General features: G+C 40.0%; 2 protein-coding genes across 16 annotated transcripts; one reads left to right on the top strand and one right to left on the bottom strand.

The window, feature by feature from the left end:
• Positions 1–6,761: 6,761 nt before the first annotated feature.
• On the bottom strand, positions 6,762–9,848 carry LOC106409265 (putative F-box protein At3g10240). 4 transcript variants are annotated; one of them, XM_048772736.1, is made up of 5 exons: positions 8,930–9,848; positions 8,056–8,089; positions 7,848–7,952; positions 7,523–7,738; positions 6,762–7,342 (listed from the first exon to the last, which is right to left on the bottom strand). In XM_048772736.1, exons 1-3 carry the CDS (start codon positions 9,801–9,803, stop codon positions 7,856–7,858), a joined length of 1,005 nt encoding a protein of 334 aa, XP_048628693.1. In that variant the 5' UTR covers positions 9,804–9,848; the 3' UTR covers positions 6,762–7,342; positions 7,523–7,738; positions 7,848–7,855. The 4 variants fall into 4 exon arrangements, with proteins under 4 accessions (XP_048628693.1, XP_022575299.1, XP_022575300.1 ...); XM_022719578.2 differs by lacking the exon at positions 8,056–8,089 and having other exon boundaries at positions 6,762–7,040; positions 7,212–7,342; XM_022719579.2 differs by lacking the exon at positions 8,056–8,089 and having other exon boundaries at positions 6,762–7,040; positions 7,239–7,342.
• A 3,081-nt stretch (positions 9,849–12,929) lies between these two features.
• On the top strand, positions 12,930–18,531 carry LOC106410746. Of its 12 annotated transcripts, XM_013851341.3 has the most exons (9): positions 12,930–13,196; positions 13,506–13,907; positions 14,340–14,411; positions 14,508–14,911; positions 15,531–16,821; positions 16,926–17,026; positions 17,209–17,341; positions 17,630–17,793; positions 17,876–18,531. In XM_013851341.3, exons 1-9 carry the CDS (start codon positions 13,043–13,045, stop codon positions 17,882–17,884), a joined length of 2,730 nt encoding a protein of 909 aa, XP_013706795.2. In that variant the 5' UTR covers positions 12,930–13,042; the 3' UTR covers positions 17,885–18,531. The 12 variants fall into 12 exon arrangements, with proteins under 12 accessions (XP_013706795.2, XP_013706791.2, XP_013706788.2 ...); XM_013851337.3 differs by having other exon boundaries at positions 12,932–13,196; positions 14,514–14,911; positions 17,630–18,531; XM_013851334.3 differs by having other exon boundaries at positions 12,932–13,196; positions 17,630–18,531.
• The last annotated feature ends 5,211 nt before the right edge of the window (positions 18,532–23,742 follow it).

Here is a 23,742-nt window from a genome sequence, read left to right as displayed (position 1 = left end):
GTCAAAGTAAGATACAATGACCTTGGCAATCTCGTGTTCTTTATAGACAGATTTTCCTTCCATGTCTTCGATCACGGTAAAGGCATTGATCCGACGCCTATTTTTTGTGGCGGCATGGAAGAACCCGGTGTTCCTATCTCCCAATCGTAGCCATAGCAAGCGACTCCGTTGCTTCCAATATTCTTCTTCAGCTGCATACGCAGCTTTGAGTTCAGCCGTGACCTTGTGGATATGTGCTACGTCGTTTGCTGGGCTAGTTAAAGTCAACTCGAGTTCGGCTTTCTTCTCCTCTATCAGCCTCTTGCTATTTCGATGTTGGTTTCTGTTCCACTCGGAAATCACAGATCGCATAATGGCAATACGCTCGCGTACAGATTTATTGCGAGCTTCCTTCCAGGCTTTGCTTACTAGGTCTTTAACCTCTTCGTTATCCTTGAGTCTACGATCGTAACGAAACAGTCCTCTTCTCTTATGTCGCACATATTCAAAGCTAGATAGGAGTGGTTTGTGGTCAGAGCCCTCGTAGGCCAAGTAGTAGCTGCGAGCAGTGGGGAACATTTCATCCCAGGTTGTGTTGGCTGCTGCTCGATCCAGACGGCATCTCACAAAGTGATCGCCTCTTTGCCCTCTCCAAGATAAAGGATCCCCTGAGTGGTGAAGATCATAGAGGTCTCCCTCGGAAAAGAACGTGCGCATGTCCGAGAATGATCCCTCCGGTCTTATAGGTCCACCAACTTTCTCGGAGTTGTCGATTAAGTCATTGAAATCTCCTGAGATAAACCATGGTGCCTCCCGGGCATTTGTGTTATCGACCAAATAGTCCCAAAGTAATTTTCTATTTCGATGGTCAGCATCTCCATACACAAAGGAAGCATAGAATGTCTTTCCTTGAAATTCAATACAAGTATCCAAAAGATTAGCAGATGAGCTCAAAACTTGTAACTTAATCTTCTGGTTCCAGAATAATGCCAAGCCTCCAGCACCATGACCCACGGGGGAGACTAGAAAGTGATGATCATACATAAGCTGCTCTGTTTCCTTCAGGACAACTTCATCTTGGTTCTTTGTCTCGCTGAGGAAGAGGATGTCGGGAAAAGAAGTCCGCTTCAGTTCCCGTAAACGCCGGACTGTCAGGGGGTTCCCCAGCCCCTGACAGTTCCAGCTCACCACATTTAAGGAAGAGGAGGAGATGGATCCCGAAAATCCATCCTCTTCCTTGCGGTCTTGGGTATCATGTTGCACAGAGGAACATTATCTGAGCTAGTTGATTTCCTTGATCCCCCTTCCGACCCTCGAGAGCTGTTTGGTTTTTCCCGTTTACGTTTCTCTTCCTTTTCAAGTTGTGGGGCTTCAGTTGTAGTTATTTTGCGTCGGCAGAGCGGGGGTCTTGTCGTTAGCACTTTTCTTTTGCGGGCACTCACTCCAGCCACTAGTCGGGGGCTGGATTGAACCTGTTTTCGACCAGGTGGTCTACCAGGTTTCCTCTTCAGGACAGGGAGGTCCTCCAGGGAATTCTCAGGCGGCAATTCAATAGCTTGAGGGCCCAGTCGCTGTAGAGCTGGGATTCTTTCAGAACTAGCCAGTTCTTCGTCTTGGGTGTCATGGCTTGGTTGGAGTGTTTGAGCTGCAATCGTCGCTCTAACCATACGTGCTGCCGTTTCCTCCAATTGTCCCTTCTCTTCCGCTTGTCTCATTCTCTCTTTGCGTGCTGCGCTTTCTGTTGGGTCTGCGCATTTTGTGTACTGAAGCATTGCGTCCCGTACCTCTCCCAGCGCTTCCTCCATTGCCTCTGGAGGAACTTCGAGTGCGCCGAGTTTTATTGGGGAGGTTCCTGCTGGAGGGTTTCTCAGAGCTCGAGAGGAACTAGACTCCTCCCTGTACCTCTCACGTCTTTCCGTCGGGAATCCCCGATAATTATCGTGCAGATCTGCTCCTTCCACAGCCTTATGGTTGATAGGGTCGTATCTCCTAACCTCTCGATAACTTTGAGTTCGGGATGGTAAGGATTGATTTCCACTTCTCCTATAAGGATGGTGTCTTGCGGGATACATTTTGCCTTCTCTGTTCTCTCTCCCTCGTTCTCTAGAGGTTCTGTTGCTTGGGTTTGAGTAGTCATATCTTCTATCTCCATTATGACGCAGGTGCGCCGTGTTACCTCTCGCATGGGTGTCTTTAGAAGATATCTCATGATAAGAATCTCTGTTCTTTTGACCAGCTGGTCGAGAGGTATTCATAGCATGGTGATTGACTTCTCTGTTTACTTCCTGGTTTGTTCCATGGCTTGATCTAGATGCCATTTCTTCCTGAGCTGCCTTCAGGGCCCTTGCTTCATGCTTTGCTTCTAGGCATTCTTTAACCTCATGGTCCAGTCGGAGACATTTGGAGCAATGTTTCTCTAATCTTTCATAGACTAGGTTTGTGATGACCTCATCACCATTAGGGTACTCCACCACAGATTTAACAATCAGGGGTAGTAGTCCATTGACATGCACTCGCATTCTGGCTGATAAGTTCGTGATCTCCGCTTTCTCGAATAAGCCAATATCATTTCCGATACTTCTGATGGTACCTTCAGTCCATAGGTGCAGAGGTAACCCCTGAACTTTTATCCAAAACGGGATCAGGGATGGAAAAGAAGGGGAAATGGATGGTTCCCAGCGTTGTAGTATCACCATCCACCGGGCGTAATGATACGGTCGGTTTTCCAAGACCGAGAGTAGATCCGACTCGAGCTCGAATTGGAACTGGAAGAGCCCATTACCCAAATCTGCTCCCACCGGTTTAAACTCAGTTTTCCAATGCTCAGTAAAGAATGGAATCAGAGACCAAACTTTCTGTGTTGAACGGTTTGTAACACGTCCAATGAGTGTGAGCGAGTGTTTACGGATTAAATCCGCATTATCAGGTTCTTGAACCTTTACGCGAGCCGTCCGTAGAGGCTGGTGGTTCTCCATAGCGGGGCCTTTTGCTTTTTCCGCCGAGGAAAGGCGACGGTGAGCCATTTTCAACAACTCTGTTGAGAAGTAAAGCGGAAGTTAGGTATCAGAAGAGCTACTTTGTCTGAAAAGAGACCTTTTCAACGAGTAAATCTGCGTTTGAGGAAGGGTTTGAGCTCTTCTTCTTGTGGGCTTGGTGTGAAGGGAATCCCCTTAATATAACTTAACAGTAGAATCACGACAGCCCTCTGTCCATTGTTGAGACTCCGGGACTCTGAGGAGGTGAGCTCAGTTGGAAGCGATATGTCTCACGTATGAACTCCGACGTCGGAGCTAGGACCAGGCGGTGTCGGAACAGGCAGCACGGCGGTCCCTCCGACCCAGGTCGGGGGAAGAACCCGGGAATAATAGATCAGTACTTGGGAATATCCAGAGGTTACTTCCGGAAGTAGAAACAATTTGAAATTACAGGGGAATAGCAGAGGTTCTAGCCAATGGGAGAGCTTTGACCTGCGGATTTTACAGGTGGGGAAAGTCAAACCAAACTAGGTAAGGACCTTTCTCGGGAGTCGTGGCTGAGAGGAAAATGGTATTTTTTTGTTTGCTCCATATATGTAACTAGAATACGCTACTAATTTTTATTTGACAATATACACAACAATGTTTTTTTTGAATGATTCATTAGACTGGGTCTTGTTAAGTTAGATGGGTTTCCAACCTAAAACCAATTGGTACTAAGTGGAGTGGCCCATCTATCTTATATATTGCTTAGGATTCCTTCCAATATCCGATGTGGGACATTTATCCCTAATACGCCCTCTCGAGATGATGGCTCTTTGAGCGTCAATCTCGGAATGCTCGGGCAAGGATCGATGGGCCGACTTTGGGCTGGATCGATAATGGATCGGATTGGACTGTGTGGATCGGGCTCTGATACCATGTTAAGCTAGATGGACTTCCAACCTAAAACCAATTGGTACTAAGTGGAGTGGCCCATCTATCTTATATATTGCTTAGGACCCTTCTTGAACTTTCTCAATGTTGGCTCCATTATCACCAATCTTTCTTTTTACTCATGTTCTTCCTCCGTTTTTATCTGCTATAGTAAAACACCTAACTTCTCTTCTTTAGCATTTCACTTCAGATGTTGTTTTCTCGATATTCACATTGACTTGTTCGAAAAGGAACTGCAGTTTGCAATATTTGAATGGGACTTATCCTGTACTGAGATCTCCCTGGTTGCAACTAAATTGTATGTTTCCTCCTTCAGCTTGTATGTTCCCATATGATCATCCAATTCATTCAAAAAATAATCAAGGAGCAACGCTGAAGCAAAAGATGAAATTAGCACCAATCTATATCCACCAGAGGTCTCTTACGAACCTATTGCAAAGAGACCACTTGAGACCATTGCATCAGTTGCAAAGAAACTCAGATTATTATTGCGCCATTTCTCACTTATTAGTTAGTGAAGTATACAAGATTAGTTTCAATACAATAACCCATACAAATTAACTTACTACGTATAATGCTTGCTAGTTACTAATTGCACGCAGCGTTTTTTTCACTGTATACCGTTGATGAAGTTGAGAGGGAATCTAGCTGGTATTGCATTACATGTATCGGAGAGATACCTATAGTATCTAACTCATTGGTGGTATATGTATATATCATTAGCTATCTCTCCAGATAGGATACTCAACAGCTTTGAGAACATGTTCCCATCCGTTATTAACCATTCATTTTCATAAAAATTGTTCATGTATGTATCTTGTTTACATTCATGATTCATGAATTAGGATTTAGAATAAGATATGGCCTCACAAATCAAACAGAGGTCCAGTCCCAAGTAACCAACTAACCGGGCCAGATTCGAGAGGAAGAACTTTAGAATTGTGATGCTCTTATGATTTTTTAATAGCTTTTTCTAACTATCTTTTTATATCTTGAATTGATTTGTAAGACTCCATTGGCTTATCCTATAAATGTGCATTACCAGATTCGATTAAATGTATATGACAAAAAGCTCAGAAGAAGTAAAGAGAAGTGCCGCCCTGCAAGCATGTCCCAAAAGTTTTTTTTTTTAGATTAGACGCACTGAAGATTTTGATATTTTCTTGTGATTGAAAAAACTTTTACTGTTTACCATGTTGCATATGCATACTGAAAGCATGAGTATCTTGAGATTTGAGAGAATGCTTTAGTAATACAGGAGCTTATTTTTTGTTCTTAAAAAGACTAAGGAAAAAGGGCTAAAAAGAAGTAACAGAGAACATCCACCATTTAAGAGCTCCTAGAATCACATTCTCCATTTTCTCTATCATGTGATCCTCACCTTCGACCTGGATTTCAAAATTGTTCACAGACACTAAATAACTTATAATCACAATGTAAAGATCCTGTTATTTAGCTCTTCGGTTACTGGAAGATCATTTTAGTTTTTTTGCAAACAAAGAGACCACAAGAAAGAGAGATAAGCATAAGAAAACTCTATAAAGCATAGCTTTTACTTGCAAACTGAAACCAAAAGGAAGTAACAGCAAGTAAAAGCTGTTTGAATTTCGGATATTCATTATAGAAAAAAGGCAGTAACACAAAGTTAACTTGTTCAGCTCATCCTCAGCTTTCTTCTACGTCATCTTTTAAACCAAATCATGTCTCCAACTACTTACTACTTCTGTACACCCCAAAAAGATCGTCCATGTACTTTGCGGTTATGGTTTTTCTCTGTGTTTAAGTCATGTATGTTCATGAATCACCTTGCTTTTTGGGCGATAACGGTTAGTACATTCACCTTATCAAGAGTAACCGGTGACGGTTCTGCGTTCATGGAGCTAAGCGTTACTCTCACTTTCGTCATGAGCATGGAGAAGACAATTAAAACTGTGGTTATCTGAATGCAGAAGATACTACACAGTGCATTAACAAAACATAATAACTCCTCTTTCCATAGTAACATGTGCTAGTTGCCTAAGTGTTTGAGTATAAGAGAGTGGAGCTTGACGGTGGTGAGTAAGAGCACGGTAGGGGCAGCTAGGTGTGATTTCAACTTTTTTCCCTGAACGGTGCAGCCGCCTTGTCCCAGTGGGCCTCTACAGATCACGCAGTTGGATGCAAGCTTGTTTGCAGTGGCCCTGTGGTGAATGTTCACCTTCGGGACCAATGTTTTTGCAGAAGAGCAAACATGAAGAGTATACCGCAGTTTTGGCAGAAGAACAAACATGAAGGAGATGCCACAACAAAATTGATTTGATGAAGCAAGGTCCAAAAGAGTACTGAGTGTGTCAATTCAAGTGTGTCAATTCAAGTACACGGACCTGCAGGAGATGAGAGAACCCAATGAATTAATTTGTAGGAAACATAGAAAATGTTTCTCTTCTTGAAGAATGGGGCCATCCGAAAAAAATCTTTGCAAGCTTAATTTTTATTTTTTATATAATATTTTCAGCTATATTTAAAAACTTTGGGAAACAAATAAAAATAATCTAAAAGTAGTAATTTATGTTTTGCAAAACTAATCTTGTATAATTTTATTCAATACTAGGTTGGTTTGAGCGGAGATTTTGATTTTTTTTAAGTGTTTGAATTTATATTTTTTTAGCTTCTTGGTTATATATTTTTGTGCGTCAAAATCATTACTGTTGACTGTACTATAGTTGTGATCCTTTGAATGAGATTTATTTTTGTTTAGGCAGAATATCTGCTTTATTTTGTTTATTTTCTTTGTCATTTATTATCATGTATGTTCTTATGTATATTCTTTGTCGGGTTGTGCATTGCAATGCTCGTCCAAACTTTGCAGATTGTTGTGATTGGATTATGCTATATCAAAAAAAAAACTGAATTCATACTTTTTATTGTAACTTTTCACAATTATTAAGACACGATAAACTTATATGCCATGCGTAAATCATCAAAACAAAATTTTTTTATTAGTTTAATAGCTTGAGCTGGCTATTTGGTTAGGAAAGCTTAGACTTCTCTGACAATTAGCTAAAGTGTCTGAGGGTAGCACATCCTACCATGTTAGATATTCTTTGGTGAGAGAGACTTCGTCATAAGAAAAGAACCGTGATGATGGTGTGGAGCTAAGCGCCACTCTCCCTGACGTCATGACCATGGAGAAGACAGTCAAAAGTGTAGTTATCTGAATACAGAAGATTGTACTACACAGTGCATCAACAAAACATACTAACTAAGCTAAGCCAGCGTGTGAACCGAACCACTTTCCATATTAACATGTGCTAGTTGCCCAAGTGTTTGGGGGAAATTAACCTGGTGAGTATAAGAGAGTGCGTTCACCTCCAATGATTTTGGGCTTGACAGTGGTGAGTAAGAGCACGGTAGAGGCAGCTAGGTGTGATTTCAATTTTCTTCCCTGAACGCTGCAGCCGCCTTGTGGGCCTCTACAGAGCACACAGTTGGATGTAAGTTTGTTAGAACACGTTTAAAGCTTGATGTCGTTCTGAAATAGGAAATCTCACTCTTTAGGCTGTTGCATGTGTATAGAATAGATACATAATCGTTAATGGCTACAACATGAAATCAAGGACAACATAGACGACTAATTTGTGTGTGGGAGTTACCATATAGGAGGTGCGCAATTCTCTTAGTCACTTCATTTGTTGTTTTCTCGATATTCACATTGACTTGTCGAAAAGGAACTGCTGTTTGCATATCTGAATGGGACTTATCATGTTATGAGATCTCCCTGGTTGCTACCAAGTCGTCTGTTTCCTCCTTCAGCTTGTATGTTCCGATATGATCAGCCAATTCATTCAAAAAATAATCAAGGAGCAACGCTGAAGCAAAAGATGAAATTAGTACCAATCTATATCCACCAGAGGTCTCTTACGAACCTAAATGAGAGATAGTCTTCAAATTGTTAGTAGATAGATTAAAAAGCTCAACCTGTTTTTTCACTTGCCTTGCCATAATAATTGGTGAAAATTGTGTATATAAGCCCTCTGCTGTGAACATAATCTGATAAAGCTTTGATCATCGCAGCAGATTTCCCTGTCAAATATATATCAAAAACACATCTCAGTTTGGTTCTTAAATTGTGAAAACATCTTAGTAAAAACAAACAAAATATTTCTTGTTTTGGTGTCTCTATAACCTGAGAATCTGTCTTATGTACACCCAACAATCATCTATAAACACAGAGAAAACAGTACACAAGTATTAGAAAACAGAGAGAGAAGTAAAACAAAGTAAGAAACACCAAAAGGGTTTTATTTGTTTTACTTATGTTGAGATACTTGTAACCTATTGCAGAGAAACCAATCGTATTAGTTGCAGAGAAACTCAGATTATTATTGCGCCATTTCTCACTTATTAGTTCGTGACTTATATTACAAGCTTAGTTACAATACAATAACTCATACAAACGTACTACGTATAACGCTTATCGACCTTAGTTATACAAGCTTAGTTACAATAACTTTCCAAAAAGGCTTTAGAATACTCATTTTATAAAGTTCACCATGTTCAAGAAAAAAAACCCGGCTGGGAAACAAACAACCATTATCGACCTTATATTTTACCAACCAATTAATAAGCGAAAAAAATATGTAAGTGAACAAATTTCATATCACATTGTCATAGTTTGATAGTAAGCCGCTTTGTTTCTATATGCAAACATATCATCTATCCATGAGAATCATGTGATCTACAGATCCTTTGAAAGTCAAAACATAGTTTGTAATGTTCCTAGCTTGAGCAATTCATGCTTTATAAAAAGTCTTGCAATGAAATCCAAGCAAAAATAGAGCAAAAAACAAATTGTTCCAAAGACGTAAGACTCTATTTTAAAGGTTACAAAGGCATAAGACTTTCAGTGTGATTCGTGAAAGCCCTAGTGTGTCCAAATTCGTCGTCTGAGATTCCTTCAAATTCGAGTCCTTCAAATTCGAGTCTTCTCCAACTGTTTCCCACCGGATCGTACAATTCAATATAAGGTGATTTGTTGAACGGTACATAAATAAACTCACCAGCATGAGTGGAACCTTGTAGTTCAAACATCTTGTATAAAGGTGAGAGAAAGTCTTGAAACGACCACTTGTGTTTATCTGTTACATCCTCCAAACTCCACAATCTTTTATCATTATTTGCATCAATACAAGCTAATCTCCCCTTGTAAGTTATCAGCGAATCCCAATGAATACTTGAGGGTAGTTCTATCATATGGAATATTTCAGATCTCACATCAAAGCTCATAACAACCGCATCAGACCCTTGACTTTTAAAAGCTAGATAATATATCACCCCCTTGATGCATCTACCAGAAGCAACGGCAACACTATGCTCAATGTTAGTTCTGACGGTCCTCCATGATTCTTGCCCTGATCCCAAGGTAAAAACTCGGCAGACGTAGCATATTTTTTTTTGGGGAAAACAGGCTACTTTGTGTTTACCTTCGACTGGATCATATCCTAAAAACACGTTCATATGTCTGGAGCTCAATTTGGGTTTAGGTAAAACTAATAATTGGCCCATGGTAGGGTTCCAAACTAGGGGCTTCAGGGAGTCTACATCTACAATACAGATCAAACCTTGCACGGAATCCATATGGGGGAAGTAACAATGTTCTCCTAGAACTTTCATAGGATAAGGATAAATAGGCTGAGAAGAAGAGTATGACCTGATAGAAGGAGTAACAAACATATTGTGACCTTGTATTGAACAGAGTAGAAGACTTGGTCGTGTAGTTCCAAACGACTTGATGAAACATGGATCGGTGGTGATTGATAACCAAAGCTTCGACACACAACGAAATTTCCCAACAGATTTGGCAGGCAATCTTAAGAGAATCTCTGAGGTTAGATCCCTGGGTAAAAAAAAATCTAATGTCGATAGTTGCTCCATCTTACGCGAAGACTCAAAACCCTAAGTTGCTGTCTGACCTTTTTTTTCTTTCTTTTTACTAATATTATAATTAGAACTAGATTTTGATCCGCGCGTCCGCGCGGGTTTTTATTTTTTAAATATATTTTTTAACTATGTAAAGATATTTTTAGAAGTATAATTTATTTACATGTTTTTAGGTTGTTACAATCTTTGACGGACATAGGATAGTCCGACTCCTTCCCATTCTAGAAATTTATAATATCTTAATTGTACTAAAGCCCTAAAACACACAATATCCGAAAAAACGGATCGTATTGTAATGGGTACTCTGATGTATTTGTCGATCTGATTTTGTAAGCAAAATATATTTTTTTTGGCACAAATGAAACATTATTATTAGATTATTCTTATTACTTTTTATAACTTGTGTAGTTTGTTTTCAAAATTGTATAACTTGTGCAATTTTTTGTTTTAGATGAATTTGGACTAATAATATATGTACCACTTGTTTTGTTATGATTTTTTTTCTAAATTTTAAAACATATTGAAAATTTTAATTCAAAAAAAAATTATATGAAATGTTATTAATAATAAATTTGTTTTCTGATAATTATATTCTCTAACTATTTATATGGGACTAAACTAATTAAGATAATAAAATATAGAAAATAGTGTTTTTTTGATATTTAAAATTTCAGTTACGGAGTTTTAATTTTTTTCCAAAAAAACAACAACCATAGTATGCTATATAAAATATAGTATTCATTAACTTTCTTTTTATAAAAAATGTAAATGTCAATTATTTACAAAATTGGGCCATACACATAAACTTCCTAAATTATTTACACATTACAGTAAATCTGGCCCATATAAAAATTGTAATCAATGTCCATTAGCCCAACTAATTATTCCGGGAAAGGGTTTGTTATCTAACATGCTAATAAAAAACTAAAACAATTTCTTTTTTTGCTTCTTTTTTTCTCGATCTGTCGTTGCCTCTCTCTCTCTTTCTTAACTCTTTGTCTTCTTCGTGTTCTTCAATCCTTCAAACACCTAACCCAAATACAGAATCTGAACTACTTTGATTTCATGTTCACTCTCAATCCGGATTAAATACAATCGATCTATTGTATTACAGGTTAGACTTTTAAAATTTGTTTGCTCTAATTTCATTGCAAGGGTTTGCCAGATTTTATATTGTTAAATACAATCGATCTATTATATTATGGGTTTCGTGGTTTTTAATCTGTTTGATCTATTGTATTTGGAATGAGGTCTCCGACAAAACATCAAAAGGTTTTAGATTGGTAAATTAGTTTCTTTTTAAAATTGTTTGTTTTCTGTAGAACAGTCTTCGTTTCTATGGTCGGATGGTTACAATTTAGAATTATAATGGAACTGTTACGAAAGCTTTAACATGAAAACTTTTACAGGTTGATGCAACATATAAAATGGAGCTTTCTTTGAAACATCATCTCCACCATGTTTCATCTCCGCCATGTAACTGATTCAGACAATAAGCAGATAAGTATAAATTTTTTATGTTTGTTTGTTCTGTAAAACCTCATTTATTATCCTTCTTTCTCAATTCATTGTGTTTGTTTGTTCTGTAAAATGTTTGAGAATAATTTATATGTTTTATTTGATTTATGAGGAAAACGAAGATTCAATCCTTAATTCTAACAATTCCCTATACGCATTTGTCGTAAAGAACTAAGACAAGACTCGAGATGACCAATTCCATATACGCATTTGTCGACCAACTGGAACAAAACAATGGTTAGTAAATTCTACTTTTTAATTTTTGATATTACGTGAATGAATTATCTATTGGTTTATTAGTTTCATTGTATTGATTTAAATTATTTGAAACGGGTTTGGGTATCTATTGAAAAAAGTACATATAAGATGTGGAGTGTATACCTCTGTATTCGCTGATTTTTGCAAACCTTATCAAGCATATAATACTTTTATCATTAGTTTCTTCCACCGATTCAAATTTCTCAGCATATTTTCCCAATAAGCAACATGCCACTTCATGACCACTGAGAGAGATACCAAAATTTATTGAAACTTAGGATACAAAATGTTAAAATAATTATTAAAAGCTATTACTAAAACTACCTTGTATCACGCAAACGGAAAAGAACTCTCATTTCCCTTAGCTTGGACCATAGCTACTGGTCCAAGATCAGTAACATGTCCCATGATATTTGTTTCAATAACATCCTTTTAAGTAAACATAGTAGAATATGAGTAACTATTAGATGAGAATCGATATACATATGTATATATATTCTGTCAAAGAAAAATGTATCTTACAGTTTGGTCAACCAGGACGCAGTCAAGAGTATCTCTTCCATAGCTGGTGGTTTGTTTCCAGGAATGAAGCAGTTTCAGAGTGAGACGACATTCATCTAGGAACAGTTTGAGATTCTTAATAAGACATATTTTTCTTTCGTTTGACATGTTTGCTGTGAGACATTGATGCTAAAGTCTTTGAATGTAGTCTCAGTATATATAGATGGGTGATGAAATATAGGTTAAGCTGTATTTATGGCGAGGATATATGTATCACCGATATTTTTTCCTTTCTGTTTTTGACGAAATCATATATATTGTAATATATATGTTATTCAAACTTAGATACTATTGATTTTGTTCACGCGTAATGTTCGTTCAAATTATGGAAGTTCTATTTAATTGGTTAATATTTTTTAGAATATATTGCTATTCAATCATAGATATTTCCTAAATATCTTCATCATAAATAGTTAGGGTATATACTATTTTGTTCCTATTGATGTTTTTACGTGGGGAGAAAGTATTCATCGATCAGTTACAGTGAATAAGATCTTATAAGATAAGAATGAGATATTTAAGGTAACAATTTTTTTTTTCAAAATTCAAATCGATGGGTTATAGTAAACATGGATTTCGATGGGCTTTAGAAAAACCTGCAGACACAACAATTTAAACAAACCCTGTTTCCAAACAGATTTAATTTTTAAATTACTAATCAAGTTTCCAAACAATCTTATTTTGTACTTCAGTTTTAATAAGATAGATTTGTACTTCAGTTTTAATAAGATAGATATATATAAAGGATTATACACGTGGCAACACACATCTCCTCTACCGAACCGGTAAAATGCGATCTCTGATCTGTTAAACCGAACTAACCAATAAAATCGAATCACCACCGACGACGAGAAAAGGAAGAAGACGCGACGACTGAGTGAGTGAGCGGCGTCCCGATGAGAACTCCGGCTCTCCTCCTCCTCCTCTTGGCCTTCGTATCCATCATTCCTCCGTCAAGCTGCCATGGCGAATGGGATATCCTCACGGAGCAAAACTTCTCTTCTCAGATCCGTCTCCACCCTCACATCCTCCTCTTCGTCACCGCTCCATGTACCTTTTCCCTCCCTCCCTCTCTCTCTCTGTTTCTCGCGTTACCTTTGCATAGTTTCCGTATAAATGTACTCAGATGAGTCTGCTCGAACAAATATCTCGTCAAATCATTTATTCCCACTGATTCAAAACTCTGAGGCGTGATGCATTAGCAAGATGTGGTTAATATCATTTGGCTCTAAATTGATTTGTATTGATTCATTTAGCCTCAATCCGTAATTGGAAGCCTCATAAATCTCAGAACATCCATGTGGAGTTGCTTTCACTATCTCCTTTGTTTTCTGATTGGTTTCATTGCTGATCTTGTAGGGTGTGGCGAGTCAAGATCTCTCAAGAATGAAATAACTCAGCTGGTTCATACTAGTGACGAGTATGGCTCGTTGAAGTTGATGGTTGTTTACAGAAACTCAGAGAAGGTGTTAGCACAAGCCATTGGTGCTACCAACGAGATTACGATTTTGTACTATCACCATAGTGTTCCTTATAACTATCGTGGGAAACTCCGAGCCTTAAATATATTGTCGTCTCTTCGTCCTTATTTGGCATCTCCTCCTGAAGAACTCCCTCTCAAGCATTTGAAGTCTCCAGAGAGTTTGAAGGATTTTCTTGAATCATCTGACAAGGCTTTGATTCTGTTCGAGTTTTGCGGATGGACTAGTACACTTCTCTCTGAGTTGAAGAGGAATGTCACTGAAGATAACCTTTGGCATGGTGAGTTTACTATTGATCTTTTATGTTTACTATATGATTTGATTTGTAAAGAGTTTTTTCTTGAACTCCTGATACATTTAGTTTAGTACTTTGTTAAGGTGAGTGAACTCTGGCGAGTATTAGTTCGTTAGAGTTTAGAGTATAAATTTCCATCTAACATCTCTAAGCAAAATGTCATTTATTTTTTCAGGCTATTAATCTTACCGTGAGATTAGTCTTATTCTGGTATAAGGCTTAGAATCCATCAAATTATTTTACTTTGCTGTCACTAGATTACTTTCTCCCAGTAGTGCATCAATTATCTCCTGATATTTATTTGGTTACCCTCTTTAATCTTCAAGAATCAGGATACTATATGATAGCAGTAATGGCATATGATCTTTAGTAATTTTTATCAGAAGCTGGGATGTTTGGCTGATTCCAACTTTGCAGGAAACTTCTCCAAAAAAGTTGAAACTGACCGAGTGCTGAAGTTAAGAGGAAAAAATAACCAGAAGGTGGCTGGTAGATTCTCACTTTTATGTCTAGACCTTGTTGATTGTTGATACGTTTACTGTTTGTGTATTGCCTCCATAATGTGCAATTTTCTTCGTGCCCTAGTAGCAGACCATACAAAATGGAAATTGATGTGTAGACTCCAAAGCGGATTTGGTAGAGTTCCTTGGCTTGAGGATTTTAGCTATGTCAATGATACTGCTGCTTTGCAGGAGAATGACAGAGCGAACGGGGGTTCTGGACAGACATGTAACCATGAACAGTTCAAGCAATTCAGTTCATTCCTCTCAAAATTGATTGCCGCCGCAAAAGAGTTTTCCCTGCCTCCTGAAAGGCAAAAATTTGGTCTGATCACAGAAAAATCGCTGGCTTCACCATTTATTGTTGGAGCATCTGATTCGTGGGCAGCAGTCCTTCAGCTGGCAGGATGTCCACATTGTTCAAATATTCTCAAGGCCGGAGATGACATTCAGAGACTCTTAAAGATGGAAAATCCCATCGTCTCAGAGGTATGATTCTTTTTTATGTCCATATGTTTTAGTTAATTTTGCATATTCAGGTATTATTCCACTTGTTGGGGAGAACTACCTGGACCAAAAAGAGTGTGTAACTTGCTAAGTGGGATCGTGTGCTTTGTTTGCTGTATTTATTGGTAGAAACCACTCCGTAACTTAAACTACTTGAAATCTAACAACATAAAGGACAAAGTTGGGTTTTTCAATTTTCATTTCAGAAGAGATGTTGCAAGAAAAATAGAAAAATCATGAAGTGACATATATAATTCGAGATTTCGCTTCCATATATAAATCTAAATCTGGTTTTGGGTAAAAGTTTCTGTTTGTTATTTTTTCTGTCATTGTGTTGTGTGATTAGAACTGGGTTTTATATGGATCTCCCTACTGTCAGTATATCTATAACAGAAGAGAAGAGGGGAATTTTTCATGAATGCAAGATCTCTATGTTGTTTGAGTCGATACAATTTGAAATCGTAGTTGCATTTCTGCTCGTTTCATCGATTTATTAATTAATTACTATATTTCCAGTCCATTTATTACTAAGATTAATAATTCTGACCATTTAATACTGTCCATTGTGCATTACTTACATCAATCTTGTTTTCTCATGTAGCTGGAGGATAACCGGCAGGACCACGAGTCATCTTTGCCTGCAAATAAACCGTCGGTTATTCTTTTTGTGGATAGATCAAGTGGCTCCTTGGAAACTAGAAGGAAGAGTATGAAAGCACTTTGTACTTTCAGGGAGGTAGCTGCACAACATAAAGCGTCTGACATAATAAACTGGGGGAATGATATTAAGTCTCAGAACTCCGTTAGCCAGGCTGATGAAGAATCGGGATCCGTGTCTCTTCAGAAAACTGCCCGAAGTTTTAAGACGATCAAGTTAGAGAATAGGGTCTCTTTTGTGATTATGGATGGGGATAAAAATGTGGCCCTTGATACCATAGCTTCAGGAATGGAAGGCAGTTCCCTGCAGGAGCTACTGACAAACCTTGTTCACAGAAGAAAAGAAAAAAAGTTATGCTCGATTGCTAAGGATGTTGGCTTCCGTCTATTATCTGATGATGTGCACATAAAAATACTGGATGCTTTACCATCACAAGCAGAAGTTATACCTGGTCAAGACACGTCTTCAGCAGAAGGTTCCAGTGAAAGTTCTCTTGAGCCTAGAGAAGGAGATGTGCAGAACAAGGTCGGTATGAGTTCGAAAGAAAAGGACAAAATGAAACCTCCTGAAAGTGAATCATCCTCCCAAGATGATAAAGAGCAGGTTTCTACAAACAGAAGTAAACAATTAGTAATGGATAAGGCTGGGGTTTATAAAACAAAAAATGTTGAAGAAGAGATCAAGGTATTGTTGAACTCGGAATCGAAGGAAGATCTGGTGCATAGTTTCACGGGTTTATTTTTCTTCTCTGACGCAAACTATAAGTTGCTTAGGGGTCTAACTGGTGATGTAAAGATTCCATCAGCAGTAATAATTGATCCTGCTTTACAACAGCACTACGTCCTTCAAGATGAGGTAGCATTCAGCTATTCGTCGCTGGTCGACTCTCTTCATGGATATCTCAATGGAAGTCTATCACCTTATACACGGTCTGAAACCACTATTCACAAGCCTAAGGAAGCTACAGTTCCACCGTTTGTTAATCTGGATTTTCACGAGGCGGATTCTATTCCGCGTATCACAGTCAATAGGTTCTCCCATATGGTTCAGGCATGGAATCAATCCAGTGGAGAGAAGGCTCCGTGTCCTTTGTGCGAGGACGTTTTGGTCCTTTTTGGCAATAGCTGGTGTGGCTTTTGTCAGAGGATGGAGCTAGCTGTGCGTGAAGTATACCGATCACTAAAGGATTGTAAAGCGATTTTACAGAGAGAATCCAAGAACAAACATAAATCAGGTAATTGAGTCTTTATAATTATGTGACTTAGAATGACTAATAATTACGGAAAGTGAAATGGACATGTATTCCAATTTTATTCATGGTCTTCTTCTGTTCTGAAGCAGAGACACCAACTAATGGCGAGAATCTAAAGTCTCCATTGATCTACTTAATGGACTGCACGTTGAATGATTGTAGCTTGATCCTAAACTCAATAAATCAGGTACTTTTCATGATAGCTTATCTGATTCTAGTCTGGTTTGTTCTATTGATTATAGTATTTGCATATCACAATGCAAAAATTTCTTCCTCTCAAAACACCTTTAAATATTGAGAGTTTATTTATACACTTTCACCTAGTCTCATTTCAGTATTAACTCGCTCTATGAATATGTAACGTTGCAGAGAGAAGTGTATCCTTCTGTGGTGTTCTTTCCAGCCGAGAGAAACAAAGTCATTTTATATGAAGGGGAAACGTCTGTAACTGACATAACCGAGTTTCTGGCTCGACATGCAAATAACTCTCGTGAGTTTTTCAGTAAGTCAACATCACCATCCTTGTTTATTCACTTTTTACACGTGCCAAAATATTATTATATCTGAAGGCACAACATGACGTCACTCACTGAATTTCCAGAGAAAAAAAATAATATAAAAGCAACATAGTTCTGCAGGATCTTAATATGCATTGCAACTAGTGATCCTGTTTTTTTCGTAGTAGCATATTTTCTTTCAGGCTTAGCTGGTTTTGAAAACAGCATTTATTTAATACTGTTGTCATAAGCTAGACCCTAAACAAAGTAAGTTATGAATCTATCTCTGGCAGGAATCATTCCTACTCTGTCTGGAAAAGGAAGAAGAAACTCAAACAAGCTCGACCAATCTTCATCAGCTGTAAACAATGAAGTGAAAGAGAAAGACGTGGATAAACTTGTTGAGGTCGTTGTAAGCAACAGAGATCCTCCTGAAAGAGAGGTAACCCAGGACCAGGTCAGTCCCCAATCGCCTCCAATGCACTCGGTCAAACCTGCTGTTCCTAAAGTGAAAATTGGCACAATCCTGGTTGCTACAGAAAGGCTAGGTGACAGTCCACCGTTTGCAAACTCAAAGATTCTGATCCTAAAAGCAGGCCGAGAATCCGGTTTCATGGGTGTTATCTTCAACAAACAGTTACGATGGTCATCGTTCCCTGACCTGGACGGCGGCCAAACAGCTGAGCTCTTGAAAGACACGATTCTGTCTCTCGGAGGTCCAGTGATGGATCCAGAGAAGCCGCTTTTGGCTCTGAGCCGAGAGGGAGACCCCTCCACGGATCTTGAACTCTCACCAGGCGTGTATTTCCTTGATCACGAGTCGGTGGCCCGTCGAATCCAAGAGTTGAAGTCTAGAGATGTGAAACCAAGTGATTATTGGTTTTTCGTGGGATACTCAAGCTGGAGCTATGAACAGTTGTTTGATGAGATTGGTCTTGGAGTATGGGATGTTGATAACAACCAGCTTGACTTCGCTTGGCCTTGAAGCTAGCTGTTAGCATCTATGTTTCTTGTATCTGACCTCACGCGATATAGTAATGTTTTCTTTTAGAAGGAAGAATCTTAAAAATCATAGATGGTGAAGAACCCATTATGTGAGTAGAAAGATATGTTGGACAACTGTAACACTTTTGTTTTTTGGGTTAACTGTAACACTTTAAAATGTTTTCTTTACAACAGATGAAATATTTACATAGCTTCCTCTTGCGTTTGTTGCATAGCTTCCTCTTGCGTTTGTTATTGAATTAAGAGACAGCAACGGTCCAATGAGAGCATATTCCAAAACGGTCGTTGACTCGAATATAATAAATTTACAATGCAAATATCCATCATTAGTTGTACTATGCAACTGAAGACTTGTATTCAGAGACTTGCAGCAATAACAAACAGTGAAAAATAGTAGCTTGAGTTCGCCAAGGTTCGGAAACAGCCCAAGGTTCATCTCTAGCTTTTAGTTCATACCAAGAGTAATATATTGTTAAGTCAAAGACACGCATTATTGTTATAAGCTTACCACACAAGTAATGACCACTTACTTTTGAACAATTGAGTTGCGGACTATAACAAGAGTTAAACCAATGCACGTTACACTAGTGAGTTGTATGTTCCTTGGAGTGAACACTTCTGTAACATGCTTATCTAAGATAATCAAATCTCTTTCCAAACAGTTCATTGTAGGTTAAAATTCATATGACAAACTTTTCTAGCTTTCAGCTCCTCTATAATCAAAAGAAACAATTCAAAGTTAAATATCATATGGATAAAAATGATTTTGAAATATATCAAAGAGGAAATACATGTGTACATAACTGATAAGCATATTTGAAAGAAAATATACATACAGTATTTTTTTTGAGAAAGAAGAAAATATACATATTCTAAAACTAAAGTAGGTTATATATATTATATATGCTTATCCGTTATAGTAATATTCCACTAGATGATAATCCACGCGCATGCGCGGAGTAAGTTTTTAATAGTAATGTTTGTTCATTAAATGATTTTAACATTTTAAACACTATAATATTTATTGATTGTAAAATGACAAATACAAATGTAGGCCTTTTTATATGTCTCATCGTTGTTGAAGAGTTAATGTATTACAGATTTACAGCTCATTTTAAGACTTCATATGCACAAAAAAAATTTAAATTTTGTGGCTGGCACAAATCACAAAAACCAGATAGACAACATCGATTGTAAAATGACGAAAGATGATTAGGTTTTATGCTCTCGGTTTGTTTACGATTGACTCTCCATAAGTGATTTTATTTTCTACCTCTATAAAATTGTGCTTTCATTCTCGTTTATGTTTCACTGATATGAGTTTTGTTTCTTTTTTAACTTCTTCTATGAATTCAGTGAACTACATAAGTGTCAGTTTAAAAAGATTGACATCTGTAAAAATTAGCTCCACTCCAGATACATATCTAAGAATAAATTTTTTGAAGAAAACCACCGGCAAACTCTATTCACAGGTTAGTGTTCAAATCTAATATATCAAGTTGTTCTAGAATATAAGTGCAAACTCGAAATATAAATGTATGTATAGTATACATTCACCAGTTTGGTATAAAAATTATTCAATTCTAAAACAACAAAACAAATTACTTATTTTATTAATCTACGCTTTTGAGATTACTTAAGAGTGTACGGATAAAAATATATACCATATTTTACCATTCTAGTATATGTAAACTATGTATAAAGTAAGAATTGTTTGTTTACTAAATGATAAACCAGATAACATATAATAAATAGTTCAGGTATCTCATTCTTACAAACAAACTCAAAATGAGGTGATTGGAATCTTGTCATGATATTTCATCAAAAGTGTTGGGGTCAAAATCGGTCACGACGGAATCAATGTCTGAAAGTCCGTAAAAATCAGCATAAACGTTTTTACGAAAAGTAATCTCCGTAAAGATATCTTTACGAAGAGCCTTGCAGTAAAATATCGTCCAAATCTCAATCGAACCACTAAATACCGATTGTCCGAAGGCAACGGACATGTATCCAAATCGGCCGCGGACAAACTCGAGTATGGAAATCAGACCTCGGACAAGCCAAGCTCGATCGATACGCGGCGACCAAGCATGCACACGGCTCGGTCGCTACGTAGCGACCGAGCCCGAGCCAAGCTCGGTCGCTACGTAGCGACCGAGCGTCCGTCTCGCTCGGTCGCTACGTAGCGACCGAGCCTGAGCCAAGCTCGGTCGCTACCTAGCGACCGAGCGTCCGTCCCGCTCGGTCGCTACGTAGCGACCGAGCTCGAGCCAAAGCTCGGTCGCTAAGCTAAGCTCGGTCGCTACGTAGCGACCGAGCGATCGTCCCGCTCGGTCGCTACGTAGCGACCGAACTCAGCCAAGCTCGGTCGCTACGTAGCGACCGAGCGATCGTCCCGCTCGGTCGCTATGTAGCGACCGAGCTCGAGCCAAAGCTCGGTCGCTACGTAGCGACCGAGCGATCGTCCCGCTCGGTCGCTACGTAGCGACCGAGCTCGAGCCAAAGCTCGGTCGCTACGTAGCGACCGAGCGATCGTCCCGCTCGGTCGCTACGTAGCGACCGAGCACTCATCTCGCTCGGTCGCTACGTAGCGACCGGGCTCGAGCCAAAGTTCGGTCGCTGTGTAGCGATTGAACCTTTCCGAACATCGATACGACACCAGTCCTTGCATTCTCGTCAAACCTTCGAATGCTATCTCCCGAAGACTGTAGCAAGCTCAGTCCATGTTTCCCGCTATTCTAATTCATCGATCAAACTTCGCGGATTAGAAACCGCGGAAAACTCGTAGTAAACGTGTCGAGTCGGAAGACGGCCCAAAGGGACCTAAAACACGACTCGAGGCCCATCCTACGATTTTTCCTAACCAAAAGCCCGTGAACCACAGCATGGTTCACGCTTGGCCCACGAGGAAGGATAAATGTCAAGTTTCCGCGGATAAATACGGAAGTTTTGAAGATAATTGTGAAGATCGGGAAAAATAGAATATCTCCATTTTTATGCTATGACGGATCGGAAAAAAAGTTTAGCCGTCTTAGGGTTGCTAGAACTAGGAATCTCGCCGACAGCTCTCGAGCCCAGGCTTATACCTTGTTGTAACGCTCATATGCAGATTCGGAATAAGATCTACTTTGCTCTCTTTTCGATTTCTTATCTTTATCGTTGTTATTCTCGTGTTCTGATTGCTTGACGTGTGGTAATTAACAGATATCCGGGTCCTCTGGGAAACTAGGGTTTTCTTAGTTTCCTTATTTAAACGGAAATCGACAGTGCAAATTTCGGTTCCCACAGTTTGGCGCTAGAAGGAGGGGGACATACGGATCAATCTAACCCGCAAAAGCCACAACACTCTCAATCAGACATGTCAACCAACGACGCGGATAACGTGCAAACCCCTCTTAACGGAGGCAGCGGCACCGATCTCCATTCTCCAGCAGCGGACGAATCCACGGCCAACGCACAAACCAACGCCGCGACGCTCGAGGAGTTTAAAAAGATGTTCGCCACCTATGAGAAAAGGTCGGAAGAACAGGATAAGCTCGTGAATACCTTGACCAAACAGGTTGAAACCTTAACGGCAAGGACTCGAGCAATCCATCCCCGCGGAACCACTAAAGTTCGCGGGAAAAGACTCGACTTCGCAACACCACTCGATAGGCCTGGAACCGCGCGGTAACGACCAAACTGTGGAAGTACGGATAAAACTGGGGGTAGATCGGCCTTGGTCCGACCATTCGCTACGTATTGAGTGACCAAGCCAATCGGTCGGTCGCTACATATTGAGCGACGAAGGCACTCGGTCACTTACTACGTATTGAGCGACCAAGACACTCGATCGGTCGCTACGTATTGAGCGACCAAGGCACTCCGTCGGTCACTACGTATTGAGTGACGAAGACTCTCAGTCGGTCGCTACGTATTGAGCGACCAAGACACTCCGTCGGTCACTACGTATTGAGTGACGAAGACTCTCAGTCGGTCGCTACGTATTGAGCGACCAAGACACTCCGTCGGTCGCTACGTATTGAGTGACGAAGACTCTCAGTCGGTCGCTACGTATTGAGCGACCAAGACACTCCGTCGGTCGCTACGTATTGAGTGACCTAGCCACTCGATCGGTCGCTACGTATTGAGCGACCAAGGCACTTCGTCGGTCACTACGTATTGAGTGACGAAGACTCTCAGTCGGTCGCTACGTATCGAGCGACCAAGACACTCGGTCGGTCGCTACGTATTGAGTGACCTAGCCACTCGATCGGTCGCTACATATTGAGTGACCAAGGCACTCCGTCGGTCACTACGTATTGAGTGACGAAGACTCTCAGTCGGTCGCTACGTATTGAGCGACCAAGACACTCCGTCGGTCACTACGTATTGAGTGACCTAGCCACTCGATCGGTCGCTACGTATTGAGCGACCAAGGCACTCCGTCGGTCACTACGTATTGAGTGACGAAGACTCTCAGTCGGTCGCTACGTATTGAGCGACCAAGACACTCCGTCGGTCACTACGTATTAAGTGACGAAGACTCTCAGTCGGTCGCTACGTATCGAGCGACCAAGACACTCGGTCGGTCGCTACGTATTGAGTGACCTAGCCACTCGATCGGTCGCTACGTATTGAGTGACCAAGGCACTCCGTCGGTCACTACGTATTGAGTGACGAAGACTCTCAGTCGGTCGCTACGTATTGAGCGACCAAGACACTCCGTCGGTCGCTACGTATTGAGTGACCTAGCCACTCGATCGGTCGCTACGTATTGAGCGACCAAGGCACTCCGTCGGTCACTACGTATTGAGTGACGAAGACTCTCAGTCGGTCGCTACGTATTGAGCGACCAAGACACTCCGTCGGTCACTACGTATTGAGTGACGAAGACTCTCAGTCGGTCGCTACGTATTGAGCGACCAAGACACTCCGTCGGTCGCTACGTATTGAGTGACAAGACGTTCGGTCGGTCGCTACGTATTGAGTGACCTAGCCACTCGATCGGTCGCTACGTATTGAGCGACCAAGGCACTTCATCGGTCACTACGTATTGAGTGACGAAGACTCTCAGTCGGTCGCTACGTATCGAGCGACCAAGACACTCGGTCGGTCGCTACGTATTGAGTGACCTAGCCACTCGATCGGTCGCTACGTATTGAGCGACCAAGGCACTGCGTCGGTCACTACGTATTGAGTGACGAAGACTCTCAGTCGGTCGCTACGTATTGAGTGACCAAGACACTCCGTCGGTCACTACGTATTGAGTGACGAAGACCCTCAGTCGGTCGCTACGTATTGAGCGACCAAGACACTCCGTCGGTCACTACGTATCGAGTGACGAAGACTCTCAGTCGGTCGCTACGTATTGAGCGACCAAGACACTCCGTCGGTCACTACGTATTGAGTGACGAAGACT

Source organism: Brassica napus, unplaced genomic scaffold, assembly GCF_020379485.1.
Source record: "Brassica napus cultivar Da-Ae unplaced genomic scaffold, Da-Ae ScsIHWf_1842;HRSCAF=2478, whole genome shotgun sequence".
NCBI lineage: Eukaryota > Viridiplantae > Streptophyta > Magnoliopsida > Brassicales > Brassicaceae > Brassica > Brassica napus.
The sequence above is the reverse complement of the archived record's forward strand: the minus strand, read 5'-3'. Positions and strand labels throughout refer to the sequence as shown.